The sequence below is a fragment of the Amphiprion ocellaris genome, chromosome 18, assembly GCF_022539595.1.
Source record: "Amphiprion ocellaris isolate individual 3 ecotype Okinawa chromosome 18, ASM2253959v1, whole genome shotgun sequence".
Lineage (NCBI taxonomy): Eukaryota > Metazoa > Chordata > Actinopteri > Pomacentridae > Amphiprion > Amphiprion ocellaris.
The window spans coordinates 15,711,888-15,729,807 of record NC_072783.1 but is presented as its reverse complement, the minus strand read 5'-3'; the positions used below and the strand labels follow the sequence as shown (position 1 = coordinate 15,729,807).

Below are 17,920 nucleotides of genomic sequence, written 5' to 3'. Positions count from 1 at the left end.
TAATATAATCCCACTGCACTTTTTCTCATGAACATTACAGGAACTGTCAAGTGTCAGCTGACAGCATGTGATTCCCTTTCAGCAAGCACTTTGTGACAGTTAAATGCCCCAAAACAACATGTTTACATTATATTTACAACACAGTCTAGTGACCATATAATTATGAAAAAAACCAAACCATTGCTGTCGGTCATTTTTAACATGGGATACAGCTGTTCATTTCCCAATTTAAACAGATTAGCAGAATGCCATCTTTTAATCATGGCCATTCCATTATCTTAACTGTGTTTATTATTGTAAACATAACAACTAAGGTCCTCTAACCCTAATAGTTTTTTCTAGATCGATCATGAAATGTATGTAGACTGTATTTTCTGGCTACCCCTGCAGTGAACATACATCGTAAATTTGTGGGTGGCACGTGCAAAAAATGATGGTAAGCTTTCATTTTGGGATAATTGTGTCTTCAGTTTGTGGGCCCAGCAAAACCGGTGAAACTATAAGGTTTTCACAGAGTTTATTTAATATGTGTAAATTACTATCTACAGCCTTAAGTAAACTATGTAATGCCCCTTTAAGATATGCACTGTTCCTTTAATCTGATGGCAACTGAATGGGAACCTGACAACTGAATACTTGTCCGTACTTGCATTCTCGCGTACTTGTGAAACGTCATCAGTCAGAGACCAAGTACTGTTCCAGGCTATGATGCACACCCTGGTTGCTCATCAAAAAAGTTGCACCTGGTTGGACCTAGAAACATTACTGTATCACTTTCAATATGGCACAAGTCTGAACAGAAACATCACCTTCTTATAATTATAAATTCTCCCTGAATTCACACTATGTAGAGCTACATGTCTTCATATCAGACAGGTGAGCTATCACACATGGAAAAACTGCTAATTTTCCAGCTGTTTAGGATTATTTCTTTGTGGTTTATTACAAACCTGCAGCATTAGACAGCAGTAAGATCTACAAGTGTCTCCAAAGAGAGAAAGCGTGCGTTTATGCACAGAGCAACAGTACGAACTTTTAAAATTGGGTAATAATAAAAAACCTAAAATATGATATTTCCTATATTTCCCCAAGTTGTTTGTGTGCCTAACCTAACAATACCTTTAGCATTGTTGTGATTTGGGGGGTTAAGAACCCAAATGCAGACACCATCAGTATACATTTAAGATCAAAAGCAGAGCTTTAGTCAAAAAGAGAACTTTTTTAAATAAAAAGCTGATACAAACCAAAAACTATGCAAAAATCCAAAAAGGTAACAAAAGCATGGCATAAAATGAAGCATGAAATAAAAACAAAAAGCCTCAAAAAACTGAATGCACAAACCACAGGAAGATGAACACAGGAAAGAACTTAGGCAGGTAAATGGGTGGTCTGACATGAGGGAGACAAAAAGGGTAACAAACAGGTCAAATGGATTAAGATAAGGAGAAAACTATTGAAACACTGGAGACAAGACACGGATGAAAGTAATCAAGGCAATGAAAAGGGGAGGAGGCTATCACCTTTTAAAGAGCCATCATCTTTCAATGGGAGGGAGCATGAGTATGAAAAAAAACTCTGGTACAACCCATTATAATACCACGAGACTATGGCAGAGAACACTATTTTTTTTTTTATTTCATTTTAGCTTTTTACCACCATCTAGTCAGACTGCTGTCTGAAAAATGTTGAAATTCAAATGGCAAAAAACCGAGCAGCTGTTCACTTTATCATCCTCTATGCTTATTTCTTAGATCATCTAATGACATAATAATGTACCATTCAAAAAATACTTGTGCAAACAGCTTAGGATTGCACCTCATAAATTCAAAAGCTACCACCTACAGACTGAAGGAAATGCCTCTTGTTGCTTAACAGATGATTCAGCTATATTTAAGTCAAATCTTTTCAAGTGTTTGAGAAAGGTTCACCACAGGCAGCTGTTTCAAACATTTTAAACCCCCATTAAAATAAACTCAACAGAAACACACTTCACATGTCCTTTTTCAAACAGAGTCATTCACATGGAAAACCACAGTGAATTAATATGGCTGTGCCAGATTATTGGTCACAGAGTTGATGATGAGAAGGTTTGTTCTGTTAGATTTTTTCTTCCTCTAATTATCATTAATTACTATTAAATGGTGCATTTCGTCCACATCTGCTCAGTGGCATATTAAATGTGGGGGATCTTGGATTAAACATCACTGTATTGCTTGTTCAAAAGAAAACAGACCCAAAAATAAATCCCAATGAAGAAAGCTAATTACATTTTGGATTTTGTTTACCAGTGTAATATGACATGTATCAGAACATTTGATGAATGGAAAGATGAAAATTTATAGTTTTGTCCTGAGGTAGCAAGGCAGATGCATAATCAGTGTGATTGGTGTGTGAGGCAGCAGGCCTTGTCTGTTTGTTATTTTTATGGATCTATGTTCCAGTTAATCTGAAGGAGGGAGGGCATATGGATGGAAGCTAAGATGGAAAGCGTCATTTCTAGCCCGACGCTTTTAAACAGTTAGCGCTTAATACCTCTCCTCCGCTATCGACTTACTGTCTTCATATTTCGCTATCCCCTGGGATCAGGCCACCCATCATTGCTATGCTATCACACACGCACGCACGCACGCACGCACGCACGCACGCACGCACGCACGCACACACACACACACACACACACACTCCAAACAGCACTGGCCAACCAAGTAATAGTGACCCTTCACACTCAATTTAGCAATGTCTCAGCTGAAGCCTGAAAACTCACGTCACTGCCAAAGGAGCTTCTAACATACTGAAGATCCCTTGGATAGCATTAAATGGAAAGTTTTAGCATGCTGTTATTGGTCTAAATCAGGGGTCGGCAACCCGCCGTTCTTTAGCCTCCTTGTAGTGGCTCCCTTTGGCCTTGACAACCAAAAACACATGAAAATGAATAACGATTATTTCTTAATTTAATTCTTAATTACATATTATTTTTGCTGTTCACTACTACTACTGTTATATACTTTAACATCTAATTTTTAAAAAAGTTGTTTTTTTTATAATTTGTCAACAAAAATATGCGTCACATCAACATCTATAGCCCTCGCCTTTACCTGCAGACGGCTTCTGGAGTGTGCGACTCCTGCACTAACCATGAAAGAAAATTCTCAGAGGACAAAAGAGAGTTTAATTTTGCATGGACAGATGCATTTGCCTTCAACGGCAATGACGCTGGATTACCTGTGTGCTTGATATGTGGTGAGAAATTATCAAACAACAAAAAAATGTAACGTTGAAAGACATTTTCAAAACAAGCACTCAGCTTTCGCTGAAAAATACCCAAATGAAGATGAATTCAATTCAATTCAATTCAATTCAATTCAATTCAATTCAATTCAATTCAATTTTATTTATATAGTGCCAATTACAGTCAAATTGTCTTGAGACGCTTTACAGAACCCATATGCCTGACCCCCAGAGCAAGCCCTAAGGCGACAGTGGCAGGAAAACACCCTTTTAACAGGGAAAAAGAGGGATAGAGATAGAGGGGTAGAGGGATAGAAGTAGAGGGTTACAGATGGTGGGAGAACAATCACACATCTGAAGCATCCAGCTCTGGGACCAGGGACACTCGGAGAAAGGACACAGGGAGAAAGAGAGTGTGTGTAATGCAATAATGGTATATATAGTAAATACAAAGGTAGTTAGAGAGAGCAATTTTGGAACTGCAACGGAAAGTTGAACAGAGCAAACATACTTTCAAGAAGTGGATCACCTCTCCACAGTCAACTACAGTTGCTAGTTTTGTGGCAGCTCAGGAGATTGTAGGGAGGGGTAAGCTGTTCACAGACAGAGAATACATTACAGAATTGTTCATAAAAATATCAGAGCATCTATTCTCCGACTTTAAAAACAAAGGGGAAATTGTTCAGAAAATTAGAGAAATGCCTCTCTGCAAAGACTGTCAAGGACAGGACCATTAAAATGGCAACAAACATCACTAGTAAGCAAACTGATGACATCAATTCAGCTCAAGCATTTTCAGTTGCCTGTGATGAGTCAAGTGATGCAAACGATACTGAGCAGACAGCACTTTTATGCAGATATGTGAACGCTCATGGGCCGCAGGAAGAACTGATTGAACTCATACCGCTAAAGGGCCAAACACGGGGACAGGACATTTGTGAGGCTGTTGTGAGTTGCCTAAAAGCCAAAGGAATAAACACCACTCACCTGGTGTCAGTGTCTACTGATGGGGCACCCAGTATGAGAGGAGCACAGAAGGGCTTTGTGAATTTACTTCAAAAGTCACTGGATCGAAAGCCGATGACGTTTCACTGCATCCTCCACCAAGAAGCACTGTGCGTTCAAACATTCCCCCCTGACTGTGTGGAAGTGATGAACCTCGTTGTCAAGATAGTGAACAAAATAATTGCAAACGGGTTAAACCACCGACAGTTTTGTTCATTGTTAGAAGAAGTCGACAGTGCATATTTGGATCTCCTGCAGCACAACAGAATCCAGTGGCTGTCCAGGGAAGAGATGCTGAAACGCTTCGTTACCTGTCTGGCATGTGAAAACCTTCTTGGAAAGCAAAGACCTCAGCTATCCCAAACTGGGAGACCTCGATTGCCAGCAAAAATTTTATTTCCTGGTAGATATGACAAGTCACTTAAACACGCTGAATAAAAATCTCCAGGGAAAGGGAAGCACGGCCCTGCAGATGCTGGAGGATGTTTTGGCGTTCGAGCGCAAGATGACAGTGTTTGCCAGGGATGTACAGAGAGGCATGTTCTCTCACCTCCCCTCCCTGAGAGAGTTCAAAGAAGCGAACAATCACATAAATTGCGGTTATTTCCCCCGTGCAATTATTGCAATGCAAGCTGCATTTGGAGAAAGATTCAGTGAGTTCAGAAAGGAAAAAAAAAACATTCTCTCCTTCCCTGTCACACCCCTGGACATCGACCCATCCCTGCTGAACACATCCGCATTCACAGGAGTAAGTAAGCCCGATCTGGAAATTGAACTGGCCGACATAGCAGAAAAAGATTTATGGGTGTCCAAGTTCAAATGCCTGACAGCGGATCTTGAAGAAGTCGCCCGTCAGAAGGCTACTCTCGCTAAAGAACACAAATGGAGCGACATTGAAAACCTCCCCAAACCCGACAAACTCCCTCTGTAATATAAGCGGAACAGTGTGTAAATCTGGTACGCCTGTCATAGGCAAAACTTTAGTTGGACTTTTGATATTTGTTGCCTTTAAAAACAATCATCTAAATTCTGAATTTAAGAGTTGAATTAGTGACACCAGTAAGTTCCTTGCTCCTGCGAAGCAAGGTTATCAAAAATAGAGAAATTGCTTCAGTCCATCAGATACATCTTTGTTTTTGGTTGGTGAGAATTAGTTAGCCCCCTCTCAAAGCTCCAATGTTTTAAGGAAAGTAAATTTGTAATTTTGGTGCTACTAAGTATTCAGTTGAAACATGCTGCTAAATCCCAGCTCTAATTTGAACTATCACATCTGTTAAACTCTACTGCATAATCTGTCTGCAGCTGTTGAGCAGACATTCAAAACGCAGTGTCACTGATTTATCTGAATGGATTGTAGCTGTTAAATGAGTGGAGGTGTTACTGAATCCAGTGGTTGGTGCTTGAAGAAAGGGACACTGAAAAATGATGTAGTGCTACAGGCTTACAAGTCTGTCCAATATACAGCAGCACCTCTCATCTGCTCTTTCTTCCTCTATCTCTGTATCTAATTAAACCCTCTATTTCCCCCCTGTGGCACTCTGCATCTCCCTCTTTTTTTATTCTTCATTTGGCCAACATTCTCACTTTATTATGGCCCACACTCACCGTTTATTGTCAGCAGCAAGCTTTGTGTAATTTTCCATTGAGGGAAGGTGAATGAGTACTTTTTGCTGCCTCTGCCTCACCTAAAAACCTAATCAGATCAATGTAGGGCACTAATCACTTCCTCTCTCACCTTGATTGCATTTATAGACATTCGGTTGCTCAGTGTGCCCCTAATCAAGCATTCATAATTACTCTCCTCGTACATTTGCTTATTTATAGCCTCCTGTACAGTATATGCCAAAGTCTTTGCCAATACAGGAGGATGAGAAGTTTATGAAGGTGGGAAAGAAATATTTGGAGCCTTTGGGAAAAATCTGAGAATCATTACCTCTTTTTTGTGTTTGAAATAAGTGCTTCACTGTCTTCTTACTCACAGTAAGTTATTGTATATATTATAATAAAAATATTAAAGTACTAAGTAGGTCTTTTGCTGATTTAGGTCATAGGGAGTGGCAAGTTTCTGTTTTTTAATAACGATTTAGAAGCCAGGACAGCAGTGCAGTTATGTAGAATAAGACTGTTTTGCATTTAGAAAGAAAATGGTTTTAAAAAGATTCACTACATGTTCAACTTTTTCTGCTATTTAAACAGTTGTTCCCATAATGTTGTGCTAGTGGCTGTTGGCGGTGCTTATCAGAAACCCCTTGCCACCCCTTCTTACGTCAGGAATTAGGCTTTGTCAGACAATATTTACATTTTTTCTGAAATTGAGAATGTAACAAGCATCTGAGTTTATGTAGTAAGTGTCCAGGTCTGTACAATGTTGTCTTTCTGTCCACAACTCAAGAGGAGTTTTTGTTTGTTTTTTTTGTTTTTTTTTAATTTCCATTTGTACAATTTATGTTACTGACTCTCTTCATGATCGGAGAAATATTAGTCATCTTTGAAACAGGTATAAATAGGCTCTGAAATGGTCCAAATACAGTACTTTATAGCGGATCTGATGAAAGATCACACAGATTGGTGATGCCTGACTGTGGGCAGGCAACATTGGGAAAAGCATGGATATTGAACAGCTGGAATGGATGAAGCATCTGTGTCAGTAAAACATTGACCTCATGCTAAGTGACAGTTTAGTCACTCTCAAATCAGCCTGTGAGGGTGGGCTGGCCTTGGATCAAATGATGACATAATCCTTGCCTCTTTATGTTTCTTGCATTACTTCAGCTCCCATCTACACTGAATATGAAAATATTCCAATGTCAACTCCTTCCACTACACTGACTACCAAAGTGAATTCATAGCAAAGGTTTGATACCATATTGATTTTACCATTGATGGAGGAATGTGGGTTAATTTTTATACAAGGTGGCTGGAGATTCCTGAGAAGGGTGCTCAAATTGAAGAATTATATTTTGTACTCACTGTTTAGTAAAAGCAAGTTGAACATGTTTCAGTTGTTAGTTGAAAATGTCTGACTGATGACTTCCCTTACTATCCACATGTAATCTCTATATGTTCCAGGTTCAACTGATCCACTACAATCATGAGCTGTACACAAACTATACAGAAGCTGCTAAAAGCCCCAATGGACTGGTCATAGTGTCTATATTCATGAAGGTAAGTCTCAGACATATGCTGAATAACTGTCTGCTAACGATGCATAGGATGTATTCACTCATCGGGATTGACTTTTATCTTGACATGGCACATGCACCAGCAGCTGCTCTGATGACATTCTATAATGGGTTATATCATAGTACTACTCATTGCACTGGATGGGAGTTTCTACATTCATAATGAATTTAATTTAGCAGCTACAGTGGCTATGCACAGGACTTGACCTGGTTTAAACATTAGGCTACAAGATAACTGCTGTATACAGTACAGAGATGGAACCTGTAGTGAAAAAAGGAGGAGGACTTTACATCATGTACAGTATAGGCAAGACTCAATTAAAAGCAGACCAAGCACTTTTTTTCAAATATAGTAACACTGACACATAGTCGTGAAAAAAAGATTACATGCACTTGTAACGACTGTGTATATCATGGGGATCTTGAGTTTCCAGTGACTCCTATAACAGTTTATTCTTTAAATTTAATTGTTGAAAGGCATGTGTCTTGTCACAAAAAGCAATTGTGTTTTTTTGGTTCTTTTATAGATTTATTATAGGTCATCTGGAAATATACACACATGGACAAAATTGTTGGTACCCCTTGGTTAATTAAAGAAAAACCCACAACGGCCGCAGAAATAATTTGAATCTGACAAAAGTAATAATAAATAAAAATTCTATGAAACTTAACCAATGAAAATCACACATTGCTTTTGAACTGTGGTTCAACAGAATTATTTTAAAAAATAAACTCATGAAATAGGCCTGGACAAAAATGATGGTACCCCTAGAAAAGACTGAAAATAATGTGACCACAGGGACATGTTCAATCAAGGTGTGTTCTCTAATTAGCATCACAGGTGTCTACAAACTTGTAATCAGTCAGTCGGCCTATTTATAGGGTTACAGTAGTGACTGTGCTGTTTGGTGACATGGTGTGTATCACACTAAACATGGACCAGAGGAAGCCAAGGAGAGAGTTGTCTCAGGAGATTAGAAAGAAAATTATAGACAAGCATGTTAAAGGTAGGGCTGCACAGTGGTGTAGTGGTTAGCACTTTCGCCTTGCAGCAAGAAGGTCCCTGGTTCGCGTCCCGGCTTTCCCGGGATCTTTCTGCATGGAGTTTGCATGTTCTCCCTGTGCATGCGTGGGTTTTCTCCGGGTACTCCGGCTTCCTCCCACAGTCCAAAAATATGCTGAGGTTAATTGATCATTCTAAATTGCCCGTAGGTGTGAATGTGAGAGTGCTTGTTTGTCTTTGTATGTGGCCCTGCAACAGACTGGCGATCTGTCCAGGGTGTCCCCTGCCTTCACCCGAGTCAGCTGGGATAGGCTCCAGCCCCCCCCCCCCCCCCCCCCCCCGCGCGACCCTAGTGAGGATTAAGCGGTGTATAGATAATGGATGGATGGATGTTAAAGGTAAAGGCTATAAGACCATCTCCAAGCAGCTTGATGTTCCTGTGACTACAGTTGCACATATTATTCAGAAATTTAAGATCCATGGGACTGTAGCCAACCTCCCTGGATGTGGCTGCAGGAGGAAAATTGATGACAAATGGAAGAGACGGATAATACGAATGGTAACAAAAGAGGCCAGAACAACCTCTAAAGACATTAAAGGTGAACTCCAAGGTCAAGGGACATCCGTCGTTTTAGCGAAATTGGACTTCCTGGGAGACGACCAATGAGGACACCATTGTTGAAAACAAATCATAAAAAAGCCAGACTGGAATTTGCCAAACTGCATGTTGACAAGCCACAAAGCTTCTGGGAGAATGTCCTATGAACAGATGAGACAAAACTGGAACTTTTTGGCAAAGCACATCAGCTCTATGTTCACAAACGCAAAAATGAAGCATATGAAGAAAAGAACACTGTCCCTACTGTGAAACATGGAGGAGGTTCTGTTATGTTCTGGGGCTGCTTTGCTGCATCTGACACAGGGTGTCTTGAATCTGTGCAGGGTACAATGAAATCTCATGACTATCAAGGTATTGTAGAGAGAAATGTGCTGCCCAGTGTCAGAAAGCTTGGTCTCAGTCGCAGGTCATGGGTCTTGCAACAGAATAATGACACAAAACACACAGCTAAAAACAGCCAAGAATGGCTAAGAGAAAAACACTGGACTATTCTGAAGTGGCCTTCTATGAGCCCTGATCTAAATCCTATTGAACATCTGTGGAAGGAGCTGAAACATGCCGTCTGGAGAAGGAACCCTTCAAACCTGAGACAACTGAAGCAGTCTGCTCATGAGGAGTGGACCAGAATACCTGCTGAGAGGTGCAGAAGTCTCATTGACAGTTATAGAAATGGTTTGATTGCAGTGATTGCCTCAAAAGGTTGTGCAACAAAATATTAAGTTAAAGGTACCATCATTTTTGTCCAGGCCTATTTCATGTGTTTATTTTTTTTAAATAATTCTCTCAATGCTTTCAATGTCTGCTGCTCAGTGTGATGATCCACGAAGACTCTGGTGCTCTGGTGTTCTCTGCTGGAATCCAGTGGGTATACTGACAAATACAGATGAAAGAAAACATGATTCATCAGACCAGGCCAGATTTGTCAACTGCCACATGGTCCTGTTTTGATGGTCACATGCCCATCGTAAGACAAGTAACTGTCAGAAGTGGACAGTCAGTGGGAGACAAAGGTCAACGCAGACTCTGTGACTGGTCTGTCATTATGCAGCCCAATCCACAGCAAACTGCTATACACTGTTCATTGTGACTCCTTTCTTGTATAGCAGCATTAAAGTTTTCAGAAATTTGTGCTACAGTAGTTCTACCGTAGAATGGAACCACACAGGTTAGTTTTTGACCCCCACACGCTTCAGTCTTAGGTGACAGTGACTTTGTTGAATTTCACTGCTTGTCCTTCCCTGGGCCAATTTTAGTGGGTACTAACCACTGTGTACTAGGAATACTCCACAAGGCATGTCATTTGGAAAGAACCCCTTCAGGGAAAAAGTGACAAGCATAAAGATGAGAACAATTTTGACGAAGACCAAAATGTGTTGCGAGACAATTGAGTCAGAGCAACTCCAAGGTTGTGGACCTGAGAAGGACCGAGATGCCGGCGACCCCTGATTTCATCCAGAGGGTCAGTGTGGACCTGCCCCTACAAAGGTCTCTGCAAAGGTCTCTGCACAGCCCTGGTCCACACTGACCCAGGGCCGTGCAGAGACCTTTGTAGGGGCAAGTGCTCAAAGTTAAAAGAGGGCACATGGAGCATGAATCTGAAACACCATACAGAAACATACCTTAGAATATAACTGGTTGAAGCAGCTGTTGTAGCAGCAGATATTCATAAAGAATGTAACATGGAATCACGACATACCATATCATTGTTCACACCTCAAATCTTTGTTGGGGCAGAGGTGGGTAGAATATCCAAAAATTGTACTCAAGTAAGAGTAGCATTACTTCAAAATAATATCACTAAAGTAGAAGTAAAAAATAGTCTTCCAAAAAATTACTCAAGTAAGAGTAACAAAGTATTTGGTGAAAAGACTACTCAAGTACTGAGTAACTGTTTGATTGTAATGTCTGATTTATTTTTTAGAAATGATGTGATCCGACAGACAAAAATGTAAAATAGTGTGCAAATTCTGGTATTTCCAAATAATAAAATAAAAAAAAAATAGCAAAAATAAAAAACATCTTTACAAAATGACAAGTTAAGGCACAAGAAACACAAATTTCCATATCTCAGTTTTTCACAACATAAAGCTTTTGAAACAAATACCTGTAGTAAGGTAACATTTTTATGTTTGAACAGTGACAATACACTGTATTTCAGTCCTCCCTCGGGTCTTCGGTTTCTAGACTAGCAGCGCTAGCGCAGAGCTACAGGGCACATCTGGACACCTCCGGGCAGTGAGGGATGTCTACATAGATCATGTGACTGATTATTTTTATTTTAGTTTTATTTATTATTTTGGGCCACAAAGATTTTCACACACACACACTTACAAATAAAAAATAAAATTAAATATATATTTTTTTAAAACAACTTTGACAAAAGGGCACTTGGGGCATCAAGGGGAAAAGCAAGTGTCCCCACCCTCCCATCTCACCCCCCAACCAACAGATGCGTCTGATGAGGACCAAAAGAGAGGACTGTGACTATTTTGGGATCCACATTAATAATAAGCGGCATTGGGTGAAGAACACCTTCTACAAGAAGGTCCAGAGTCGTTTCTACTTTCTGAGGTAGCTGATGTCCTTCAACAATGCCGGACTGTGCTTAGGACATTCTATGAATGTGTGGTTGCCAGAGCTGTTTTTTTACACTGCTATGTGCTGAGACAGTAGGCTGAAGTTAGCAGACGCCAAGAGATTCAAAGGTCAAAGATTTTTATTGTCATTTTCACAGTGCATTTTCATACACAAGAACAAAATTTTGTTTCCCGATCAGTGATGGCAATGCAATAGAAACATCAATAAATAGTATGCATCATATTAAAATATAAACATCATAGTAAACTGATAGATAGCAATAAAATCAGATAAAAATCAGATACAAACTACAATCTCTCAAGCAATACAATCTCTGTAAAGTGCATTAAGTCTCTTGACTTGACAGGTGACTAGCTGTCAAGAATGAGTGTGGGTGTGTATGTGGGGATGGGGGACAGTCCATTAATAGGTCTTACAGCCTGGGGAAAGAAGCTATTCAGCTTAATGCTCATTTTGCAGCTAATGCTACTGTATCTCCCCCCTGATTGCAAAAGTGAGAAGATGTGGTGGGAGGGGTAGAGTGGGTCCATGACGATGGAGGTGACTCTACTGATGCAGAGCTGCTGGTATAGCTCCATCAGGCAGGGGAATGGGGCGCCAATGATTTTGCTGGCTGTCTTGACCAGTCTGTTAAGCCACTTTTTGTCCTTCACACTGCAGCACCCGAAGGTGGTTCAACGGTGAAAGCATCCTGACCCACTCCCTCCGCAGACTCAGGAAAACAATGTGTCATTCCGACCCCTTGTTTCCAGATGAACACTACATATACTACTACATACATACACTACTTCTAAATTCACGGTGCTGCTTAACTGCTTAAGTAACTCATCATCATCATCATCATCATTAACATAAACAAGCTGGAATCTGTCCGATAAACATGATTTAAACCAATTTAGTGCAAATCCTTTAATCTCAATGGCATGTTCCAGTCTCTGTAACAAGATGCTGTGAGCAACTGTATCAAATGCAGCACTGAGATCCAGTAGAATAAGTAGAGAAACTAGTCCACTGTCTGAAGCTGTAAGAAGATCATTGGTGACTTTCAGCAGTGCTGCTTCTATACTGTGATATATTCTAAATCCTGATCGAAACACTTCAAACAAACCATTTCTGTGCATACAATCACAAAATTAGCTTTCAACAAATTTTTCAAGGGTAAAAGTAAAAGGGAGGGTGGATATGGGCCCATATTTGGCTTAAACACCAGGATCCAGAGTAGTCTTTTTAAGAAGTGGCTTTATTATAGCAACTTTAAAAGACTGCGGTACGTAGCCTGTCAGTAATAGAAAGCTGATGATATTTAATACTGCAGTGTTAATTAAAGGAAAGATTTCCCTGAACATGGAGTGGGGATGGGGTCTAACAAATATGTTGATGGCTTCGAGGAATTTAATGCTGATGTGAGCTCTGAGAGATTTACAGCAGAGAAGCAGCCCAAGTATAAATCTGGACATCTCCAGAGCCACTGCACCGATAGATATGTTCAGGATTTTTTGGCTAATATTCAAAACTTTATTTGTGAAGAACGTAATGAAATCTTCCCTATTAAGGGCTAAAGGAACAAAAGGCTCCAGAGTGCTGTGAATGTGTCAGCCTTTCTACAGGACTGAAAGAAACATGGGGGTTGTTTTTGTTTTCCTCTATTAAACATGAATAATAAACAGTTCTTGTCTTACAAATAGTTTTTTTTTAATATGCGAGATAACTATTTTTTCAGGCTAGATTAAATTCTGCTGAATGTGTAGAGCGCCACTGCCTTTCTAGTCTTCTTGAATTCTGCTTTAAGATACACAGTTGTTTCCATGGAGCTGTTTTATTATCATGTATATAAAATATTACTGGTTGGTAGAGTCATTTAGACTGACATATTCTTCATGCTACAGTCAGGTTTCAGTCAGACACATATCAATATGATGATCAGTTATCAGATCATTAACTGAGAGAGATTTAGATGACAGAGATCTAACATTTAAAAACTCACATTTAATTCTCTGTTTTGTCCTTTTCTCACCTCTGGACTGTCAGGGGCTTGGTGTTCTAATAAATTTGCCCATATTCTTAGGTAAGAGAGCTACACCATCCAAAGAGGGATGTATGCCGTCTTTCCTAATGAGACCAGGTTTTCCCTGGAAACTTCTCCAAATATCTATTAAGCCCACATTGTTTTCTGGACACCACCTCAACAACCAGTGTTGGAATGATGGCATGCACCTATACCTGTCATCACTGATCAGCATGGGCAGGGGTCCAGAGAAAACTACGGAGTCCGACATTGTTTTAGCAAAATTGCACAACAATTCCACATTAATTTCAGTAGCCTCTGATTGTCTTAATTGGATGTCATTACCACCGTCATTAATTACAATCTTATGTTTACATTTATCTTCAACAGCAGTTATAAATGTGATTCAACTTTGCCCACTCTGGCCCCAGGAATGCATCTGACTATGGTCACTGATGTCTTTAACTTAACTTTTTGTATTATAGAGTTGCCAATTACCAGAGTCTTTTTCTCACCAAGTGTGTTGCGAGTGGGGAAAAATTATTAGAAATGTGAATAGGGGGAGGGTGATGCACTACGGGCTTTGATTGGGACTATACATAAAAATCTATGAAGCAGTTTTGCTCACAGGCACTATAGTGGCAGCCTGTGTAGTAATTTAACTTATCGTACAGGCAGTTTTTAGTGCAAGTAGGCAGAATTTAATATTAAATGAGAAAGAGCTATGAACAGCTGCAACACTAGCACACAGTCAGCTAGAGACAGGTAAACAGGAAGTGATACCTCACCTTGCCGTGCAGGACAGGAAGCCCAGATTTCAGCAATGAGACTGAATGGTTCAGCTGTCATCTTCTAATTTGGTCCCTAGTGTCAATGGGACCTTCCTTTAGTACTGAAGAGACAGGAAAAGATGACCTAGGTCTACCCTCTTCGACTTTCTCTCTCAACCCAGCAGGAGGGTGTGTGGGAGGATGTGTGAGAGAAGAGCAAGGCTTTGGAAATGCAATGCTGCAGGTGTGGTTGGAGTGCATGATGGCCTTAGAAAATGAGCCCGTAGCAGGGCCTCTTCCCAGTCTACCTGTCAATGTAAAGAAATGTAATATTAGTACAAAAAATAACAAATTTATTTGTATCACACCTTTCATCTACTATGCAACCCAAAGCACGTTACAGACAAGTTTAGAGGGTTAGAACACCAAAGTTCCTGAACCTATAAAATCACAGATGTGACCTCAAATCAAAAGCTGAATCTAAAAGATAGACTTTGCTTGCTTATTAAAAAATACCAAGGGAGTTTCTGCTGATTCATAATTTAATTTCAATCAGCCAGCAACCTCTCCATTTATTTTATGACAAACTTTAGAAACTTGCAGTGGAGTATCTCATTTGTTCAGACAGACCAGCAAACACTGACTGCTTTCTGTCTTTCTGCTTTAGATCCTACATGGGAAAAAAAACATCCAAAGAAATAAGCAATTATAATCACAAGTCATCACATGCCACTCACTCATACACTCACCTGTTTCCACTACAACTGCCACAACTTTTTTTCTGACAGTCCTGTTTCCAAGGTCTTGTCATGTTTGCAATCTTGTTTGTGTGGCTCAAAATGCCAAAAATGGTTACCATTCTAGACATGGCGTTATGAAACATCACAGGGGACAGCAGTGAGGAACTGTATCCACATGGAAAGGAAACCAGTCTCACAACAGACAGACACTGAGATGATGTTTCTTGTGGTTATCTTGTATCAGATCCATAGTGAGCCGGGGAGTGTCAAACACTTTTCTGTACTTTTCTCACATCTAATATGAGGACATTCTGAGAACACCTACCTAATTGCCCATCAGGATAAAAAAGTTTTTTTTTTTTCTGATTCTGAATACAAGACAGAATGAAAAAAATCCCCTCAGATGCTTTTCTAAGAAAAATGATTGAAATAAGAGAGACAAGAGAAAACAGGAAAAATAGTGAGCAGCATGAGTGACTGGTAAAGGCAGAATGCCTGCCTGTGAAGGTCAAAGACTAAGTAATTTCAGTTGCAGTGAAGGGAGTGGGAGGACAAGCACATCTCTTTTTAATCACTTCATCTAAAGAGATCTTGACAATTAGAAGTGTGAAGTCCACCGAGCATGATTGAGGTATAGATGGAGTGAAGTGGAAGGCAGGGAGGAGTCAGAGAAGGGTGTGGGAGTGGACATCAAGTGCAAGGTGCTTCCATGAAAAACCTTTTTCAGAATTGAGAGATGTTTTCCTCTCCTCTCAGACTTCACAGACCATTGTGGTTGATGGAGCAGAGTAAGATTAGAGTTAGAATTTAAACTGCTCTACAGCTTTGTAGGGACAGTTAGTGTGGTTCAGTTAAAAAGTAAATTTCAGTAGATTTTCATGCTGATAACTACATATTCTTCATGTCTTTTTTTGGTAGCCACATTTTCTTTAAGAATTATTTATTGGGTAATCCTACGTGCCACAGAATGAAATCCATATTGGATGATTCTTCACTTCATAATTCCAACAGGGATAAACAAATGAAGGTGCAGAGGCCTGGGAGGTGAATGGAGGTGTAGTCAGTAGTTAAAGGCAAGGTAAATTTCTCTGCAGAATTTCAATACTGGTCTGTTATGAGCAATCGTTTTTTGATTAGACATAGTTATGTTCTTTCTGTCACCTTAACCACAGATGTATCCTGCCTAACCCTAAAAGTAAGACATCAAAAAGACACCCCCAAAAATCAAAAGCAAGTCTGTCATTTAATGAGAGCAATTATTCATGGTAGCAAGGTTTGACAAGATATGTCTTGTATGTTTTACCTAGCCCAGTGTCATGGAATTAAACTCATATCGGATGATTTTATGCCTAATGATTAACATCCAATCCAACATTCAGTACCAACTTAGGAAGTAATGTGCCTTTTATATAATGAAGTGTAAAGTAAAGACATGGAGGTCAGGTTGGTGACTATGCATGCAACCAAAAGTTGAAAGCCACTGATGTTTATGCACGATACCCACTGACTTACAGTTAACATTTTCCTACGTATTAGTATTAGTAACCTCAAGCTTTTGCTAATCTTTATCTGATGTTTTAGCTGCCCAATTGCTCAATCCTTATTTGCCATTTATTTTGCCTTGCTACAATGACAGTGAACGTTTTTGTGGTTTGGCTTGAGCAGCATGTGTTTCCAGGTTACGTCTTGGACAATCTAGACTTGTGTAAGTAAGTAAGTAAATAAGTAAAGTTTATTTATATAGCACCTTTCACAGATGAAATATCACAAAGTGCTTTACAGTAAACAAACATATAGGTATGAATCTTCCCATCCAGCTAAGAAAGTCAGGGGAGAAGCCTATTTCTCAAAATATTATTTTCTGTGTTATACAGTGAGATTCAAAAATGTGACAACATATCAAAAATCTGTTATATTTTTAATAAACCCAAGTGTCAAATCATGGCCAGAATAAAGGAGATTTTATGCAGTCTGCATCCAAGTGCATCCCAGGGTTCACAAGTAAGCAAATTTCGTCATCTGCCCAATTCTGCAAGAGTCCTGCGAGTGCTTCTGTTGACATCCAAATGCAGCCCAAAATTTGTGAGCATGAGGAATGTATGTGTAGTATCTGATGTGTTACTTATCATATGGAATCTGGGAGGTATGGCCTATTACAATGGAATGCGTTCTCCTTTTAGAAGGTACCCTTATTAGGGGACATATGCACTGCAAACTGTGCCAATTTCACATGTGCTAGGGAAACAAATGTCCGAAACAAGCGTGAGGAGAGACTGCGGGAACAGATTCTCCATTCTTCACATTTTTATACTTCATTATTAAAAGAGGTGCAATTGAAATGATCACTGCCAGGCTTTGGATGTGTTTTGATTTGTTCATGCTCTCCTTTGACAGTGTATCCAAACAGGTTAATACATCAAGCTTTATTCTCTGAAGCAACTTCATCACAGATACAGAATCTGGACCACACTGCAGCAACCTTTCTATGTTACAATTCAAGTTTTTCCTGGTTCAGAATGGGATTTTGGCGATGACTGTACATGACAGTAAGCGTGATCAGTACAGTAAAGGCATTGAGTCTGTGTTACCTCCTTCTACAGAAATAAATTTTCTGTTGTTTTTGACCATTTAATCGCCAACAGTATCTATTATGATTAAGTCAATGCCACCTCAATCATCAGAACTACTTAGAAAACAACAGTAATTTTTTTTTATTCTGCCAAAACTTCCTCTATTCAAGAAAAAACATACAATCTGCTAGGAAAGAGGC

At 39.6% G+C, this 17,920-nt stretch overlaps 1 protein-coding gene across 1 annotated transcript in view; it reads left to right on the top strand.

Moving 5' to 3' along the window:
- The window catches only part of ca10a (carbonic anhydrase Xa), a 319,283-nt gene that overhangs the window by 284,741 nt on the left and 16,622 nt on the right, over positions 1–17,920 (top strand). The window contains exon 5 of the mRNA XM_023266464.3: positions 7,303–7,398. Within this exon, the coding sequence (XP_023122232.1) occupies positions 7,303–7,398 (96 nt within the window). The remainder of the gene's footprint in view (positions 1–7,302; positions 7,399–17,920) is intronic.